The sequence below is a fragment of the Mustelus asterias genome, chromosome 28, assembly GCF_964213995.1.
Source record: "Mustelus asterias chromosome 28, sMusAst1.hap1.1, whole genome shotgun sequence".
Classification (NCBI taxonomy): domain Eukaryota; kingdom Metazoa; phylum Chordata; class Chondrichthyes; order Carcharhiniformes; family Triakidae; genus Mustelus; species Mustelus asterias.
In genome coordinates this window covers 27,608,588-27,625,979 of record NC_135828.1, presented here as the reverse complement: position 1 = coordinate 27,625,979, position 17,392 = coordinate 27,608,588, and the positions used below count along the sequence as shown (strand labels likewise).

At 48.0% G+C, this 17,392-nt stretch overlaps 1 protein-coding gene across 2 annotated transcripts in view; it reads left to right on the top strand.

Annotated features, from left to right (window-relative positions):
- bms1 (BMS1 ribosome biogenesis factor) overlaps positions 1-14,102 on the top strand; it is a 101,140-nt gene extending 87,038 nt beyond the window's left edge. For both annotated transcript variants that reach the window (XM_078199762.1, XM_078199761.1), the window contains exons 21-23: positions 2,329-2,504; positions 3,613-3,774; positions 13,630-14,102. In XM_078199762.1, coding sequence (XP_078055888.1) covers positions 2,329-2,504; positions 3,613-3,774; positions 13,630-13,854 — 563 coding nt within the window. In that variant the 3' untranslated portion in view covers positions 13,855-14,102. The remainder of the gene's footprint in view (positions 1-2,328; positions 2,505-3,612; positions 3,775-13,629) is intronic.
- Positions 14,103-17,392: the final 3,290 nt, after the last annotated feature.

The window sequence follows — 17,392 nt, the reverse complement described above, 5'->3', positions numbered from 1 at the left end:
GGTGCTGACTGTCTGTCCCAGTGTCCTCCTCTCTCACTCTCCTCTCGGTGCTGTCTGTCTGTCCCAGTGTCCTCCTCTCTCACTCTCCTCCAGGTGCTGTCTGTCTGTCCCAGTGTCCCCCTCTCACACTCTCCTCTCGGTGCTGTCTGTCTGTCCCAGTGTCCTCCTCTCACACTCTCCTCTCGGTGCTGTCTGTCCCAGTGTCCTCCTCTCTCACTCTCCTCTCGGTGCTGACTGTCCCAGTGTCCCCCTCTCTCACTCTCCTCTCGGTGCTGTCTGTCTGTCCCAGTGTCCTCCTCTCACACTCTCCTCTCGGTGCTGTCTGTCTGTCCCAGTGTCCTCCTCTCACACTCTCCTCTCGGTGCTGTCTGTCCCAGTGTCCTCCTATCTCACTCTCCTCTCGGTGCTGATTGTCTGTCCCAGTGTCCCCCTCTCTCACTCTCCTCTCGGTGCTGTCTGTCTGTCCCAGTGTCCCCCTCTCTCACTCTCCTCCAGGTGCTGTCTCTCTGTCCCAGTGTCCCCCTCTCTCACTCTCCTCTCGGTGCTGTCTGTCCCAGTGTCCTCCTCTCACACTCTCCTCTAGGTGCTGACTGTCTGTCCCAGTGTCCTCCTCTCTCACTCTCCTCTCGGTGCTGTCTGTCTGTCCCAGTGTCCCCCTCTCTCACTCTCCTCTCGGTGCTGTCTGTCTGTCCCAGTGTCCCCCTCTCTCACTCTCCTCCAGGTGCTGTCTCTCTGTCCCAGTGTCCCCCTCTCTCACTCTCCTCTCGGTGCTGTCTGTCCCAGTGTCCCCCTCTCTCACTCTCCTCCAGGTGCTGTCTGTCTGTCCCAGTGTCCCCCTCTCACACTCTCCTCTAGGTGCTGTCTGTCTGTCCCAGTGTCCCCCTCTCACACTCTCCTCTAGGTGCTGTCTGTCTGTCCCAGTGTCCCCCTCTCACACTCTCCTCTCGGTGCTGTCTGTCTGTCCCAGTGTCCCCCTCTCACACTCTCCTCTAGGTGCTGTCTGTCTGTCCCAGTGTCCCCCTCTCACACTCTCCTCTCGGTGCTGACTGTCTGTCCCAGTGTCCCCCTCTCACACTCTCCTCTCGGTGCTGACTGTCTGTCCCAGTGTCCTCCTCTCTCACTCTCCTCTCGGTGCTGACTGTCTGTCCCAGTGTCCCCCTCTCACACTCTCCTCTCGGTGCTGACTGTCTGTCCCAGTGTCCTCCTCTCACACTCTCCTCTAGGTGCTGACTGTCTGTCCCAGTGTCCTCCTCTCACACTCTCCTCTCGGTGCTGACTGTCTGTCCCAGTGTCCCCCTCTCACACTCTCCTCTCGGTGCTGACTGTCTGTCCCAGTGTCCCCCTCTCACACTCTCCTCTCGGTGCTGACTGTCTGTCCCAGTGTCCTCCTCTCACACTCTCCTCTCGGTGCTGACTGTCTGTCCCAGTGTCCCCCTCTCTCACTCTCCTCTCGGTGCTGTCTGTCTGTCCCAGTGTCCTCCTCTCACACTCTCCTCTCGGTGCTGTCTGTCTGTCCCAGTGTCCTCCTCTCACACTCTCCTCTCGGTGCTGACTGTCTGTCCCAGTGTCCCCCTCTCTCACTCTCCTCTCGGTGCTGTCTGTCTGTCCCCGTGTCCTCCTCTCACACTCTCCTCTCGGTGCTGTCTGTCTGTCCCAGTGTCCTCCTCTCACACTCTCCTCTCGGTGCTGTCTGTCTGTCCCAGTGTCCCCCTCTCACACTCTCCTCTCGGTGCTGACTGTCTGTCCCAGTGTCCCCCTCTCTCACTCTCCTCTCGGTGCTGTCTGTCTGTCCCAGTGTCCCCCTCTCACACTCTCCTCTCGGTGCTGACTGTCTGTCCCAGTGTCCCCCTCTCTCACTCTCCTCTCGGTGCTGACTGTCTGTCCCAGTGTCCCCCTCTCTCACTCTCGTCTCGGTGCTGTCTGTCTGTCCCAGTGTCCCCCTCTCACACTCTCCTCTCGGTGCTGACTGTCTGTCCCAGTGTCCCCCTCTCTCACTCTCCTCTCGGTGCTGTCTCTCTGTCCCAGTGTCCCCCTCTCACACTCTCCTCTCGGTGCTGACTGTCTGTCCCAGTGTCCCCCTCTCACACTCTCCTCTCGGTGCTGTCTCTCTGTCCCAGTGTCCTCCTCTCACACTCTCCTCTCGGTGATGCTGTCTTGGCTCTCATGGGGAATCGGTTATCGGTGTGAACCTGTGTCCTAGCGTATTTTAATATATGACAGGAAAGCTTATGCTTGAATTGTTTTGGAGACAGATTTTATTCAGTTGGTCGTCATGTTGTGATGTGTTCACCAGTGTGAAACTAACCTGTTTATTTTGTTGATTCCCAGATGTTGTTTTCATGAGAACATGGTATCCAGTTTCTGTGCCAAAGTTGTATAATCCAGTCACATCATTGCTTCGACCGAGCAGCGAGAGGGGGAGCTGGACTGGAATGAGAACTGTTGGACAACTCAAACATGACTTGGGCATTAAGATCAAACCATCCAAGGATTCCTTGTACAGGGTAATGGCCGATCGTGCAGTCAATGGCAGTGCTCCCAAGAAAGGAATAGAGAGGATTAGAATTTGAGGATGGCATTACCTCATGTCTGTCATTTGATAGTCCTACAAAATGCATGAAAATTACAGTAATAAAGCACTGGTGAGGCCCCAGACAGAGTGTTGTACCCATTGCTGGGGACTACAATTCAGGAAAGATGTCAAGCCTTTAGATAGAATGCTGATGAGATGATTTATGGGACTGATATCAGAGATGTGGCATTTCAGTTATGAAGAGAGACTGGAGAAAATGAGAAATGAAAATGCTGGAAAATCTCAGCAGGTCTGACAGCATCTGTGGAGCGAGAAAAGAGCCAATGTGTCGAGTCTGGATGACCCTTTGTCAGCTCTCTCAGTGGCACAATGGTTAGCATTGTTGCCTCACAGTGCCAAGGACCTGGGTTCAATTCCAGCCTCGGGTCTCTGTCTGTGTGCAGTGCGCACGTTCTCCCCGTGTCTGCGTGGGTTTCCTCCGGGTGCTCTGGTTTCCTCCCACACTCCAAAGATGTGCAGGCTCGGTGGATTGGCCATGTTAAATTGCCCCTTAGTGTCAGGGGGACTAGCAGGATAAATATGTGGGGTTACAGGGATAGAGCCTGGGTGGGACTGTTGTTGCAGGCTCGATGGACTAAATGGCCTCCTGCACTGTAGGGATTCTATGATAAAAATAATCAACATGAGAGTGATGAGAAATTTGTTTGTCCTGCAGCAATTTGTGATCTGGAATGTACTGTCTGTAAGGGTAGTGGAAGTAGATTAAATAACTTTTAAAAGGGAAAGGGGAGACTGATTGTAGTCGATCTTTCAGAGTCAAAACAGGCAGGATGGGCCAAATGGCCGCCTCCACTGTCTAATGATGTGATTTATTTCAAGTCCGTGGCTTAAAATCCAGATGTCGGTTGTAAAGAATCAGTAGTTCAGGCATTGAATCCCTGATAGTCAAACACCTTTCACCTGCCAGAGTATTTGCCGTTCCATGTAATTGAATTTATTACTGGGCCAGATCCTGTGACGCTGAGCTGGCTGCTGACCTGTCTTGTGCTGTGTTTCTAATTGTGTGTATTTTTCTCCAGCCTGTCAAGAGGAAGATGAGACATTTCAATCCACTCCATATCCCCAAGGCGCTGCAGAAGGCGCTGCCTTTTAAGAGCAAGCCCAAAACTCAAGAGAAGTTGGCGCCTGAGAGGCGGGACAGGCGACGAGTGGCTGTTATCAAAAGCTCAAAGGAGAAAAAGGTAAGTGTGCAGAAACAGAAGAAGTTCACATCCTGTGTTTCCAAGGCAATGGGTGACCTCCGTATTCACCAAAGAGAGGGACCTGATGGGTGAGGAGCCTAGGGTAGCGTGTGTAGATATTCTGGGTCATGTCAATATCAAAAAGGTGTTGGTATTGGGCGTCTTAAAAAACATTAAAGTCGATAGGTCCCCAGGGCCTGATGGAATCTACTCCAGAATACTGAGGGAGGCAAGGGCGGAAATTGCTGGGGCCTTGGCAGAAATCTTTGTATCCTCATTGGCGACAGGTGAAGTTCCAGAGGACTGGAGGATAGCCAATGTTGTTCCATTGTTTAAGAAGGGCAGCAGGGATAATCCAGGAAATTATAGGCCGGTGAGTCTTACGTCGGTGGTAGGGAAATTATTGGAAAAGATTCTCAGGGACAGGATTTACTCACGTGGAAGAAAATGGACTTATTAGTGATAGACAGCATGGTTTTGTGAAGGGGAGCTTGTGCCTCACTAACTTGAGTTTTTTGAGGAGGTGACGAACATGATGAGGGAAAGGCAGTGGATGTTGTATACGTGGACTTCAGTGTAAAGCCTTTGACAAGGTACCTCATGGTAGACTGTTACGAAAGGTGAAGTCACATGGAATCAGAGGAGAGCTGGCAAGATGGATGCAGAACAGGCTTGGCCATAGAAGACAGAGGGTAGCAGTAGAGGGGTGCTTTTCTGAATGGAAGGCTGTGACTAGTGGTGTTCCACAGGGATCAGTTCCGGGACCTTTGTTGTTGGTAGTATATGTAAATGATTTGGAGGAAAATGTAACTGGTCTGATTCGTAAGTTTGCAGATGACACAAAAATTGGTGGAGTTACGGTTAGTGAAGAGGATTGTGAGAGGATACAGCAAGATATCCTTGGGCGGAGAAATGGCAGATGGAGTTTAATCCGGACAAGTGTGAGATAATGCATTTTGGAAGGTTCAATGCATGTCGGAATTATACAGTAAATGGTAGAACCTTTAGGAGTATTGACAGGCAGAGATATCTGGGCGTACATGTCCACCGATCACAAAGTGGCAACGCAGGTGGATAAGGTAGTCAAGAAAGTATATGGCATGCTTGCCTTCATCGGTCGAGGCATTGAGTATAAAAATTGGCAGGTCATGCTGCACCTGTACAGAACCTTAGTTAGGCCTCATTTAGAATATTGTGTACAATTCTGGTCACCACACTACCAGAAGGATGTGGATGCTTTGGAGAGGGTACAGAAGAGGTTTACCGGGATGTTGCCTGGTCTGGAGGGTATTAGCTATGAGGAGAGGTTGGATAAACTCGGTTTGTTCTCACTGGAATGACAGAGGTTGAGGGGTGACCTGATAGAAGTCTACAAGATTATGAATGGCATGGACAGAGTGGATAGTCAGATGCTCTTTCCTAGGGTAGAAAAGTCAAGTACTCGGGGACATAGGTTTAAGATGCGTGGGGAAAAGTTTAGAGGAGATGTGTGAGGTAAGGTTTTTTACACAGAGGGTGGTGAATGTCTGGAACGCGCTACCCGGGGAGGGGGTGGGAGCAGGTACAATAGCGGCATTTAAGGGGCATCTAGACAAATACATGAATAGGAGGGGAATGGAAGGATACGGACTCCGTAAGTGCATACGGGTTTAGTTTAGCCATGAATCATGATCTGCACAGGCCTGGAGGGCCGAAGGGCCTGTTCCTGTGCTGTACTGTTCTTCTTGACAGTGCATCAATGAACCTGTCCTGGGTCTGCTGTGTGGTCACCTGCCTGACGCTTCTCTGTCCAATCCTACAGTCTTGCAGAATTCCTCCTTTGGAGATGATTTTCGTGTTTCGGACAGTGGATATCTTTTATCTGATTCCAAAAGAGAAAATACTGGGAAATCTCAGCAGGCCTGGCAGCATCAGGATGGAGAGAAAAGATCTGGTGTTTCGAGTCCAGACGGCCTTTTGTCAAAACTCATCTCAGCTTTAACAAAGGGTCATCCGGCCTTGAAACATCAGCTCTTTTCTCTCCTTCCTGATGCTGCCAGACCTGCTGAGATTTTCCAGCATTTTCTCTTTTGGTTTCAGATTCCAGCATCCGCAGTAATTTACTTTTATCTGATTGCTTTCCTTCAGCCAGAATTTGAAATAACTCCTCTCAGTAACGGCGTGTTGTAAAATTGACTGAATAACATGAAAGATAAGTCTCAAGGATATGACTATTTCACACACATTCCTGTTGTGCATTTGCATCCTGCTCATTGGGAAATACTGAGTAGAGGCACTAGCTGCTGGCTGGTGCTTGTCGGGAGTTTAGCTCTTAGAATCTTAGAAAAAATCTTAGAAACCCTACAGTACAGAAAGAGGCCATTCGGCCCATCGAGTCTGCACCGACCACAATCCCACCCAGGCCCTACCCCACATCCCTACATATTTACCCACTAATCCCTCTAACCAGGACACTAAGGGCAATTTTTTTTAGCATGGCCAATCAACCTAACGTGCACATTTTTGGACTGTGGGAGGAAACCGGAGCACCCGGAGGAAACCCACGCAGACACGAGGAGAATGTGCAAACTCCACACAGACAGTGACCCAAGCCGGGAATCGAACCCAGGTCCCTGGAGCTGTGAAGCAGCAGTGCTAACCACTGTGCTACCGTTCAGACAGAAAGCTAATGCTGTTAGTTGCTGATAGCTGCAATTGATTGTTAGAATTGCCCTTCACTCTGAGCCACGGAGGGCAAACATCAGACCAAGTTCCAACTGGACATGACTGTAGTTTTGTTCCCACTGCTTCTGTTCAGCAGAGTGCCAGTGGAGCCTGGGAATGAGCAAGCTCTCAGCTTGTATCCTGCCCGTGGGGAGAGGTTACAACTTTCCTTATCAAAACCAGAATTCTGCTCAGTGATTTGGTGGTCATGATGGTCATGAACCTGTTGGACTTTAACCTGGTGGTGTTAGACTTCTTACAGTGATTTGGTGATCAGGGAACAAAAGATGAATCATAGAACAGTACAGCACAGAACAGGCCCTTCGGCCCACGATGTTGTGCCGAGCTTTATCTGAAACCAAGATCAAGCTATCCCACTCCCTATCATCCTGGTGTGCTCCATGTGCCTATCCAATAACCGCTTAAATGTTCCTAAAGTGTCTGACTCCACTATCACTGCAGGCAGTCCATTCCACACCCCAACCACTCTCTGCGTAAAGAACCTACCTCTGATATCCTTCCTATATCTCCCACCACGAACCCTATAGTTATGCCCCCTTGTAATAGCTCCATCCACCCGAGGAAATAGTCTTTGAACGTTCACTCTATCTATCCCCTTCATCATTTTATAAACCTCTATTAAGTCTCCCCTCAGCCTCCTCCGCTCCAGAGAGAACAGCCCTAGCTCCCTCAACCTTTCCTCATAAGACCTACCCTCCAAACCAGGCAGCATCCTGGTAAATCTCCTCTACACTCTTTCCAGCACTTCCACATCCTTCTTATAGTGAGGTGACCAGAACTGCACACAATATTCCAAATGTGGTCTCACCAAGGTCCTGTACAGTTGCAGCATAACCCCACGGCTCTTAAACTCCAACCCCCCCTGTTAATAAAAGCTAACACACTATAGGCCTTCTTCACAGCTCTATCCACTTGAGTGGCAACCTTTAGAGATCTGTGGATATGGACCCCAAGATCTCTCTGTTCCTCCACAGTCTTCAGAACCCTACCTTTGACCCTGTAATCCATATTTAAATTAGTCCTACCAAAATGAATCACCTCACATTTATCAGGGTTAAACTCCGTTTGTCATTTTTCAGCCCAGCTTTGCATCCCATCTATATCTCTTTGCAGCCTACAACAGCCCTCCACCTCATCCACTACTCCACTAATCTTGGTGTCATCAGCAAATTTACTGATCCACCCTTCAGCCCCCTCCTCTAAGTCATTAATAAAAATCACTCTCTCTCTCACTGACTGTCTACATCATTAGAGGAAGATTCCAAGTTAATATTTACTGAACTGGGAATCCTCCTGTGAGTAACTCGCCTCCCGACTCCCCAAAGCCTGTCATAGAGTCGAGAGCAATATAACATGGAAACAGGCCCTTTGGCCCAACCGGTCAATGCAACCATGATGCATACCCAGCTAGTCCCAATTGCCCGTGTTTGACCCATGTCCCTTGAACCCTTTCCCATCCATGTTCTTATCCAAATGCTTTTTAAATGTTGCTCTTGTATCCGCCTCAACCATTTTCTGTGGCAGCTCATTCCATATCCGCACCAACTTCTGCGTGAAGAAGTTGCCCCTTCGGTCCCTTTTAAATCCTTTCCCTCACCTCTAGTTTTCAAATCCTTTTCCTTGGGAAAAAGACTATGTGCGTTCATCCTATCGATGTCCCTCATGATTTTATGCACCTCAATAAGGTCACCCCTCATTCTCCTACGTTCCAAGAAATAATGTCCACCACCTAAAAGTCACAAGTCAGGAGTGTGATGGAATACTCCCCACTTGCCTGGATGGGTGCAGCTCCATCAACACTCAAGAAGCTCAACACCATCCAGGACAAAGCAGTCCGTTTGATTGGCACCACACCCACAAACATTCACTCCCTCCAACACCAGTGCACAATGGCAGTCGTGTGTCCCGCATGGCTATGTAGTCATAGAATCATATAGCGCAAGAAAGGCCCTTCGGCCCATCGAGTCAGCACTGACAGTAACTACCACTAAAGTCATGCTAATCCCATTTTCCAGCACTTGTCCCATATCCTTGAGTGTAACAATATTTCAAGTGCTCATCCAAATACTTTTTAATCCTTGTAAGGTCTCCGGTCTCCACTACCTTCCCAGGCAGCGCATTCCAGATTCCCCCCACCATCTGGGTGAAAACAAATCTCAAATCCCCTCTGAATCTCCTGCCCCTCACCCTAAAACTGTGCCCCCTTGTGAATGATGCCTTAACCAAGGGAACAGCTGCTTCCTGCTCACGCAGTCCATAACCCTTGTGATCTTGTACATCTCAATCATGTCCCTCCTCAGCCTTCTCTGCTCTAAAGAAAACGATCCAAGCCTATCCAGTCTCTCCTTAAAGCTCAAATGCTCCGTCCTAGGCAACATCCTGGTGAATCTCCTCTGAACCCATTCTAGTGCTATCACATCCTCCTTATAGTGAGGTGACCAGAACTACTCCACAGCTGGAGTAGTGTGGAGTACACACTACTCCAGCTGTAGCCTAACCAACATTCTGTACAACTCCAACATTACCTCCTGGTTCTTATACTCTATACCATGACTGATGAAAGCAAGTGTCCCAAATACCTTCTTAACTACCCTATTCACCTGCTCTGCCGCCTTCAGGCATCTGTGAATAAGTACCACAATATCCATCCATCTGTTCCTCCTAACTTTAGTGCCCTGCCATTCATTCAATAATCCTTTGTCTTGTTACTTCTTTCAAGTGCATCCCTCGCACTTATCCGGGTTAAATACCATCTGCCACTGCTCTGCCCATCTGACCAACCCATCTATATCTTGGTGTCATCTGCAAACTTGCTTATCATTTCCCCACCATGTTATCATCTATATAATAAGTGTTCCAGCAATGAAACTTCAGCCTCCAGCCACTCAAATAGCCTTCTATCACTACCCTTTGTGTCCTATTACTGAGCCAGTTTCTGATCCATCTCGCCAAGTTTCCCTAAATTCCATGTGTTTCTCAATCAGTCTCCCACGTGGGCCTTTATCAAAGGCCTTGCTAAAATCCATATAAACTACAGCACCTGGACTTCCCTCATCCACCCATTCGATCACATTTTTGAAAAATCCTAACAAATTTGTTAGGCTTGACCTCCCCCTGACAAAGCCACACTGACTATCCCTAATTAACAGTAAGAGTTTTAACAGCACCAGGTTAACGTCCAACAGGTTTATTTGGTCGCAAACGCCATTAGCTTTCGGAGCGCTGCTCCTTCGTCAGATGGAGTGGATATCTGCTCTCAAACAGGGCACAGAGACACAAAATCAAGTTACAGAATACTGATTAGAATGCGATTCTCTACAGCCAACCAGGTCTTAAAGATACAGACAATATCCCTAATTAACCCATACCTTTCCAAGTGGAGATTAATTCTCTCCATTTATTTGATTCAATAGACTCCCAGCCACTGACGTGAGACTCACCGGTCTATAATTCCCTGATTCATCTCTACCACCCTTCTTGAAAAGTGGAACCACATTCGCCATCCTCCAGTCCTCTGGCACTTCCCCTGTGGCCAGAGGGGAATTAGAAATTTGTGTCTGACCTGCCTCGCCTCCCACAGCAGCCTGGGATGCAGTTCATTTGGACCCTGGGATCTGTCCATTTTTAAGCCCATCAGAGCTTGCAGCACCTCCCCATTTCCTATGTCAAACTGTGCACGGTCCTCACAGTCCCTTTTCCTCAATTCTGTACCTACGTTCTCCTTTGCCTGAGTGAAGCCTGATGAGAGATATTGATTTCCCAGTCAACTTTGGAATGGGGGGGAAGGTAGATTTGGCCAAAGCTGTCTTTTGCAGGCCACCTTTCTCCTTGTCCATAATAAATTTGAACCGTTCCATGTGGTCACTATTGCAAAAATGCTCCCCCACTGACACATTGAACATTCGCCTAACTTCGTTCCCAAGATCCAGCATTGCTCCATCCTCTATTGGACCTTCTACATATTGATACAAAGACTCCCCTGAATACATTTCAAGAAATCCCTTTCACTATGGCTATCCCAATTTATGTTGGGGAAGTTGAAATCTCCTGGTATAATTACCCGATTATTATTCTTGCACACCTCGGTGAACTGTCTACATGTCTGCACCTCTATTTCATAGAATCAGACACTGCAGAAGAGGCCCTTCGGCCCATCAAGTCTGCACCTCCCACCTCATCCCACTTACTGGCACTTGGCCCAGAGCCTTGAATGTAATCATAGAATCCCTACAGTGCAGAAGGAGGCCATTCAGCCCATCGAGTCTGCACCGACCGCATTCCTACCCAGGCCCTATTCCTGCAACCGCACATATTTACCCTGCTAATCCCCTGACACTAGGGTGACACTTATGATGTGCCAAGTGCTCATCCAGCTCCTTTTTAAAGGATGTGAGGCACCCCGCCTCTACCACCCTCCCAGGCAGCGCATTCCAGACTGTCACCATCCTCTGGGTAAAAAAGCTTTTCCTCATATCGCCATTAAACCTCCTGCCCCTCAACTTGAACCTATGTCCCCTCATGACTGACCCTTCAACGAAGGGGAACAGCTGCTCCTTATCCACCCTGTCCATTCTCCTCATAATCTTGTACACCTCGATCAGGTCATCCCTCAGATTTCTCTGCTCCCTCTCTTCATAACTTAAATTTTCCATCCCGGGACATATCCTGGTGAATCTCCTCTGCACCCCCTCCAGTGCAATCACATCCTTCCGATAATGTGGCAACCAGAACTGCACACAGTGCTCCAACTGTGGCCTCACCAAAGTTCCATAAAACTCCAACATGACTTCACCCCTTTTGTAACCTATGCCTCGATTGGTAAAGGCAAGTGTCCCATATTCCTTTTGCAGCACCCTACTAACATGCCCTTCCGCCTTCAGAGATCTGTGGACAAACATGCCAAGGTCCCTTTGTTCTACAGAACTTTCTCGTCTCATGCTGTTCATTGAATACTTCCTTGTCAAATTACTCCTTCCAAGTGCATCACCTCCCACGTTTCAGGGTTAAATTCCATCTGCCACTTATCTACCCATTTGACCATTCCGCTTTTATCTTCTAGTAGTCCAAGACATTCCGCCTCACTGTTAACCACCCGGCCAATCTTTGGGTCATCCGCAAACCTAGTAATCCTACCCCCCATAAAGTCATCAATGTCACTTATATAAATGACGAATAATAGGGGACTCGAGATCCCTGTGGTACGCCACTGGACGCTGGCTTCCAGTCACTAACGCAGCCTTCTGTCATCACCCCGCCTTCTACAACTGAGCCAATTTTGAATCTACTTTGTCCTGTATCCCATGGGAATTTACCTTCTTTACAAGTCTCCCACGTGGGACCTTGTCAAAGGCTGTTCCTGCTGACTCTTTGGGGGCCTATACTACAATCCCAGTAACGCGGCTGCCCCCTTTATATTCCTAAGTTCTACCCACAAAGCCTCATTCGGAGACCCTTCCAAGATATCGTCTCCTTGTTGCGGTAATTGACTCATTAATTAATAATGCAACACCATCTCCCTTTTTACACCCACCTCTGTCTCACCTTAAGATTTTATACTCCGGAATGTTGAGTTGCCAGCCCTCCCCTCCCCTTCCTTTCCCTGTGATGGCAACAATATCATACTTCCTTGTGTCAATCCATGCCTTTTACTCAGCAGTCTAACCTATTACACTCCTAGCATTAAAGTAAAGACCATCCAGCCTTGACTTACTGTCTTGGCACTCAACATAGCTGAACTCACTCTGACTTGCTTCCATTGCTGTTGCATGATGTCTCTCTCTTTTTCTAATGTTCTGTGTCCCCTGCCAGACTAGTTTAAAGTCCTTCCAACAGCACTAGCAAACCTACCTGCAAGGATGTTGGCCCCAGTGTGGTTCAGGTGCAGACCGTACTGCTTGTACATATCCTACCTTCCCCGGAAACGGTCCCAGTGAATCAGGAATCGAAAACCCTCCCTCCTGCTCTTGAGCTATATTATTTGAGCCCCATTTTCCTATTTCTCTACTCGCTAGCTTGTGGCACTGGGAATAATGGTGTGGAGATGCCGGCGTTGGACTGGGGTAAACACAGTGCGAAGTTTAACAACACCAGGTTAAAGTCCAACAGGTTAATGACCAAATAAACCTGTTGGACTTTGTTGTTAAACTTCGCACTGGGAATAACCCAGAGATCTGCTTTTTAATCTGCTGCCTAGCTCTCTGAATTCTTGATGCAAGACCTCATTCCTCACTTTGCCCATATTGTTGGTACCAACATGTACCACGGCCTCTAACCCATCGCCCTCCCCTTTCAGGATGCCCTGCAGCCATTCAGTGCCATCCCTGACTGGCACCAGGGAGGCAACACACCATCCTGGAGTCAGGTCTTCGGCCACAGAAACGCCTGTCTGCTCCCCTGATTGATTAATTCCCTATCGCTATTGCTCTTCCTTTCTTCTCTCCCCACCCCCCACCCCGGAAGAGTCGAGCTGCTTGTGGTGCCAAAAGTTTGGCTCTGACTGCACTCCTCTGAAGTACCAGCACTTTCATCAGCTTCTGAAATGGAGTACTGGTTAGTGAGCGGGACCCCAGGGGCTCCTGGACTACCTGCCTGGTGGTTGCCCATTCCCTTCTTTCCTCGAGTCCTTTGAGCTGTGGTGTGAGCACCTCCCTATCCATGTAACTCTCAGCCTCGTGGATGTGCTATTTTCTCTCCAGTCACTGCTCAAGCTTCGAAACGGACTCACCTGAAGAAGGGGCTTGGGGCTCCGAAAGCTTGTGTGGCTTTTGCTACCAAATATACCTGTTGGACTTTAACCTGGTGGTGGTAAACTTCTTGCCAAGCTTCAAAAGCCGGGGCTCCAGTTTCTGCAGCTGGGAGCTCTTCCTGCACCTGGTCACCCAGGACACTGGCTGCGACTCTTCATATGTGACAAGCCCCACATTCCCCTGGCTGTCCTCACCTGACATTTTTTAAATGTAAAGTTAACGCCTTAGACTAGAGCATATCTGGATACAGGTGTTAGTTTAAGTAGTTTTCTAATCTACTTTAACCAGTTCCACTGGAATCATCAACTTCCACTGTTTGAGTCGGACTGTGAATACGAGATAATATTAGGCTTCATGTTCTTAAACTGCAATGTTTTGTCCTCAGATCTCAGCCCTGCTATCTGCCCTGAGTACTGTGAATGCCTACAAAGTACAGAAACAGCACAAAAAGGAACGCCAGCAACACAAAGAGTTCCTCGCACAGAAATGCAAACAGCAAGAGGAAAAGATCAAGAGGCAAAAAGAAGCTCGGAAGAAGATCCACCGTATCCTGGGACAGAAGGAGAAGCGCAAAATGAAAACCAGTCTGAAAGGACAGGAAGAGGCCTGAAGCAGTCGGCTTTGCCAGTTTACATTGCAATCTGCAGAGAGTTGGAGCTGGAAAAAACATCTGTATTAACATCAGTGACACTTTTAAATTGTTTCTTTTGAGACTGTAACTTCATTTCAATTTGGTCTTTGTGCAGATTTTGATTCGCAGAGTCTAAAATGGTGCGTGTCACACACACCATGCAAAGTTAAATACCCTGTGCTCTGTGATGCACAGTGTATTATGAAAACAGTAAAATTACTCATCAACCCTGTGACTAATCATTTATTTTACAGCACTTAGATTAAATGTGATTTGTGGAATTGGTGCTTAACTTGACCTAAGGCTGCGGGGCAATGTTATTTTTAGGGACATTGAGTATCTTGAAGAGGAATAAGACATAGGAGCAGAATTAGGCCACTCGGCCCATCGAGTCTACTCCACCATTCAATCATGGCTGATATTTTTCTCATCCCCGTTCTCCTGCCTTTTCCCCATAACCCCTGATCCCCTTATTCATCAAGAACCTATCTATCTGTCTTAAAGACACTCAATGACCTGGCCTCCACAGCCATCTGCGGCAAAGAGTTCCACAGGTTCACCACTCTCTGGCTGAAGCAATTCCTCCTCATCTCCGTGTTAAAGGACCGTCCTTTTAGCCTGAGGTTGTGCCCTCTGGTTCTAGTTTTTCCTACTAACGGAAACATCCTCTCCACGTCCACTCCAGGCCTCGCAGTATCGAATGTAGCAGGAAAGTGCACCACTTGATTCCATAAAGATCTCCAAAGTTAACCTTGTAACAGTTGCTATGTTGGACCTGTTTAACACCCAGAGCATGTAAAGGAAAGGTGTACAGAACAGCATATCCTCTAGCCAAGTACGTCACCCTGGGTCCCTGATCTTGCAGTAGGTTCAGTTTCTTTTATAACGTGGTGTAGCTTTGACCACACTTATATTAATTCAGTTTTCATCTATACCTGCCTCTAATGGGGGGATCTCTGTCACCTCAAGGCAGCTTTAATCTGGGTGTATATTGTGCAGGAAGACCTACAAATAGAAATGAGGAAACCCCTGAAAGAATATAGAATCTTGTGCTGTTTGGCAAAGAATTGGTGGGAGATGTAAGTATGTGTATGTAATGGAGGCCATTATACTGAGAGGAGGCCATTGTCGAGCCACTGAGGGGTCGGGGTAGAAAGAAGTTTAAGACAAAGTTATATAATTTAAGATGTGTAGCTCCTTGTGGTGAAATCTATTGTTTCTGCACCAATATAACTGCTCAGAAATGATTGGGAGCAAATACCTCACTGGGATGGGGAAGAGCTGCCCTGAATTAAATGGGTCACAATCCCGAGCTCCAAATCAAGGGATGCTTCAGTTGCCCCGAGCCTTAGTCATCCCGTCATCAAGTTTAGCCTTGGAGTGGATGCAGCGCACTGATATCTAGGCTGGAAAGGGTTAAATTGGTGACCTGCCTCCTTGCATTTCTCCATTGCTCCACCTTCTGGGAATATTTCTATTCACCAGGACATTGTGGGAAGCGAGGGAAGAAATTGCGGGGCCCCTAGCAGAGATATTTGTATCGTTGACAGCCATGGGTGAGTTGGTGGAAGACTGGAGAGAGGCAAATGTTGTGCTGTTATTTAAGAACGGCAGAATGGAGAAACGATGGAACTGCAAACTAATGTCAGTGGTGGGTAAGTTGTTGGAAGGGATTTTGAGACACAGGACCTACATCCATTTGGAAAGGCAAGGCTGATTAGTGATAGCACAGCTTTCTGCATGGGAAATCGCGTCTTAACAAATTTGGTAGAGTTTTTTGAAGGGATGACTAGGAAAATCGATGAGGACAGCGCGGTAGACATTGCCTACATGGACTTTAGCAAAGTCTTCAAGGTACCGCATGGTAGACTAATCAGTAAGATTCGTTCACATTGGATCCAGGGAGAACTAGCCAATTTGATACAAAATTGTCTTGCCAGTAGGAGACAGAGTGGTAATGCAGGGTTGTTTTTCAGACTGGAGGCCTGTGACCAGCGGTGTGCACAGTAAGGAGTCTAACAACACCAGGTTAAAGTCCAACAGGTTTATTTGGTGGCAAACGCCACTAGCTTTTGGAGCGCTGCTCCTTCGTCAGATGGAGTGGAAATCCGCAGGGGTTGGTGCTGAGTCCACTGTTGTCATTTATATAAATGATTTGGAAGAGAATATAGGAGGTATGATTAGTAAGTTGGCGAATGACACCAAAATTGGTGGTATAGTGGGCAGTGAAGACGGTGATCTAAGACTACAATGGGATCTTGATCAACTCGGCCAGTGGACTGAGAAATAGCAGAAGGAGTTTAATTCAGATAAATGCGAGGTGTTGCATTTTGGTAAGACAGACTAGGGCAGGACTTGCACAGTTAATGGTGGGGCCCTGGGGAGTGTTGTTGAACAGAGAGACCTAGGGGATCCGGTACATAGCTCCTTGACAGTGGCTTCACAGGTAGACAGGGTGATGAAGAAAGCGTTTGGCACACTTGCCTTCACCGGTCAGAGTATTGAGTATTGGGGCGTTATGTTACAACTGTACAAGACATTGGTACGGCCACATTGGAATACTGTGTACAATTCTGGTCGCCCTGCTATAGGGTGGGTGTTATTGAACTGGAAAGAGTGCAAAAAAGATTTACAAGAATGTTACTGGGACTGGAAGGTTTGAATTATAAGGCGGGGCTGGTGTATTTTTCCCTGGAGGGTAGGGGGATGAGGGGTGATCTTATTAAGGTTTATAGAATCATGAGGGGCACAGAGAAGATGAATAGCCAAGGTCTTTTCCCCAGGGTAGGTGAGTCCAAAACTAGAGGGCAGAGGTTTAAGGTGAGGGGGGAAAGATTTAAAAGGGACCTGAGAGGCAACTTTTCCACACGGAGTGTGGTGCATCTATGGAATGAGCTGTCAGAGGAGGTGGTAGAGGCGGGTACAATGACAACATTTAAAAGACATTTGGACAGGTACATGGATGGGAAGGTTTAGAGGGAAATGGGCCAAACATAGGCAAATGGGACTAGTTCAGTTTAGGAAGCCTGGTCGGCATGGACCAATTGGGCCGAAGGGCCTGTTTCCATGCTGTATATCTCTGACTATTTTCCCAAAACATGAGAGGTTTTATTTCTCTGCATTGAACTGTAATTGCTATCTATCTTTGTCTGTCTGTCTAGGGTCAGGGCAGAGGTGCTGATGGCTGTGCCATGCTGCTCCTAGGCCACGGAGGGCCCTGCAGAGGGGGGACGTCGAGACATCGAGCAGTTTGATTTGTTAGTCATGTGTTAAGATACAGTGAAAAGTATTGTTTCTTACATGCTGTACAGACAAGGCATACCGTTCATAGAGAAGGAAACGAGAGAGTGCAGAATGTAGTGTTACAGTCAAAGCTAGGGTGTAGAGAAAGATCACCTTAATGCAAGGTAGGTCCATTCAAAAGTCTGACAGCAGCAGGGAAGAAGCTGTTCTTGAGTAGGTTGGTACATGACCTCAGACTTTTGTATCTTTTTCCCAAAGGAAGAAGGTGGAAGAG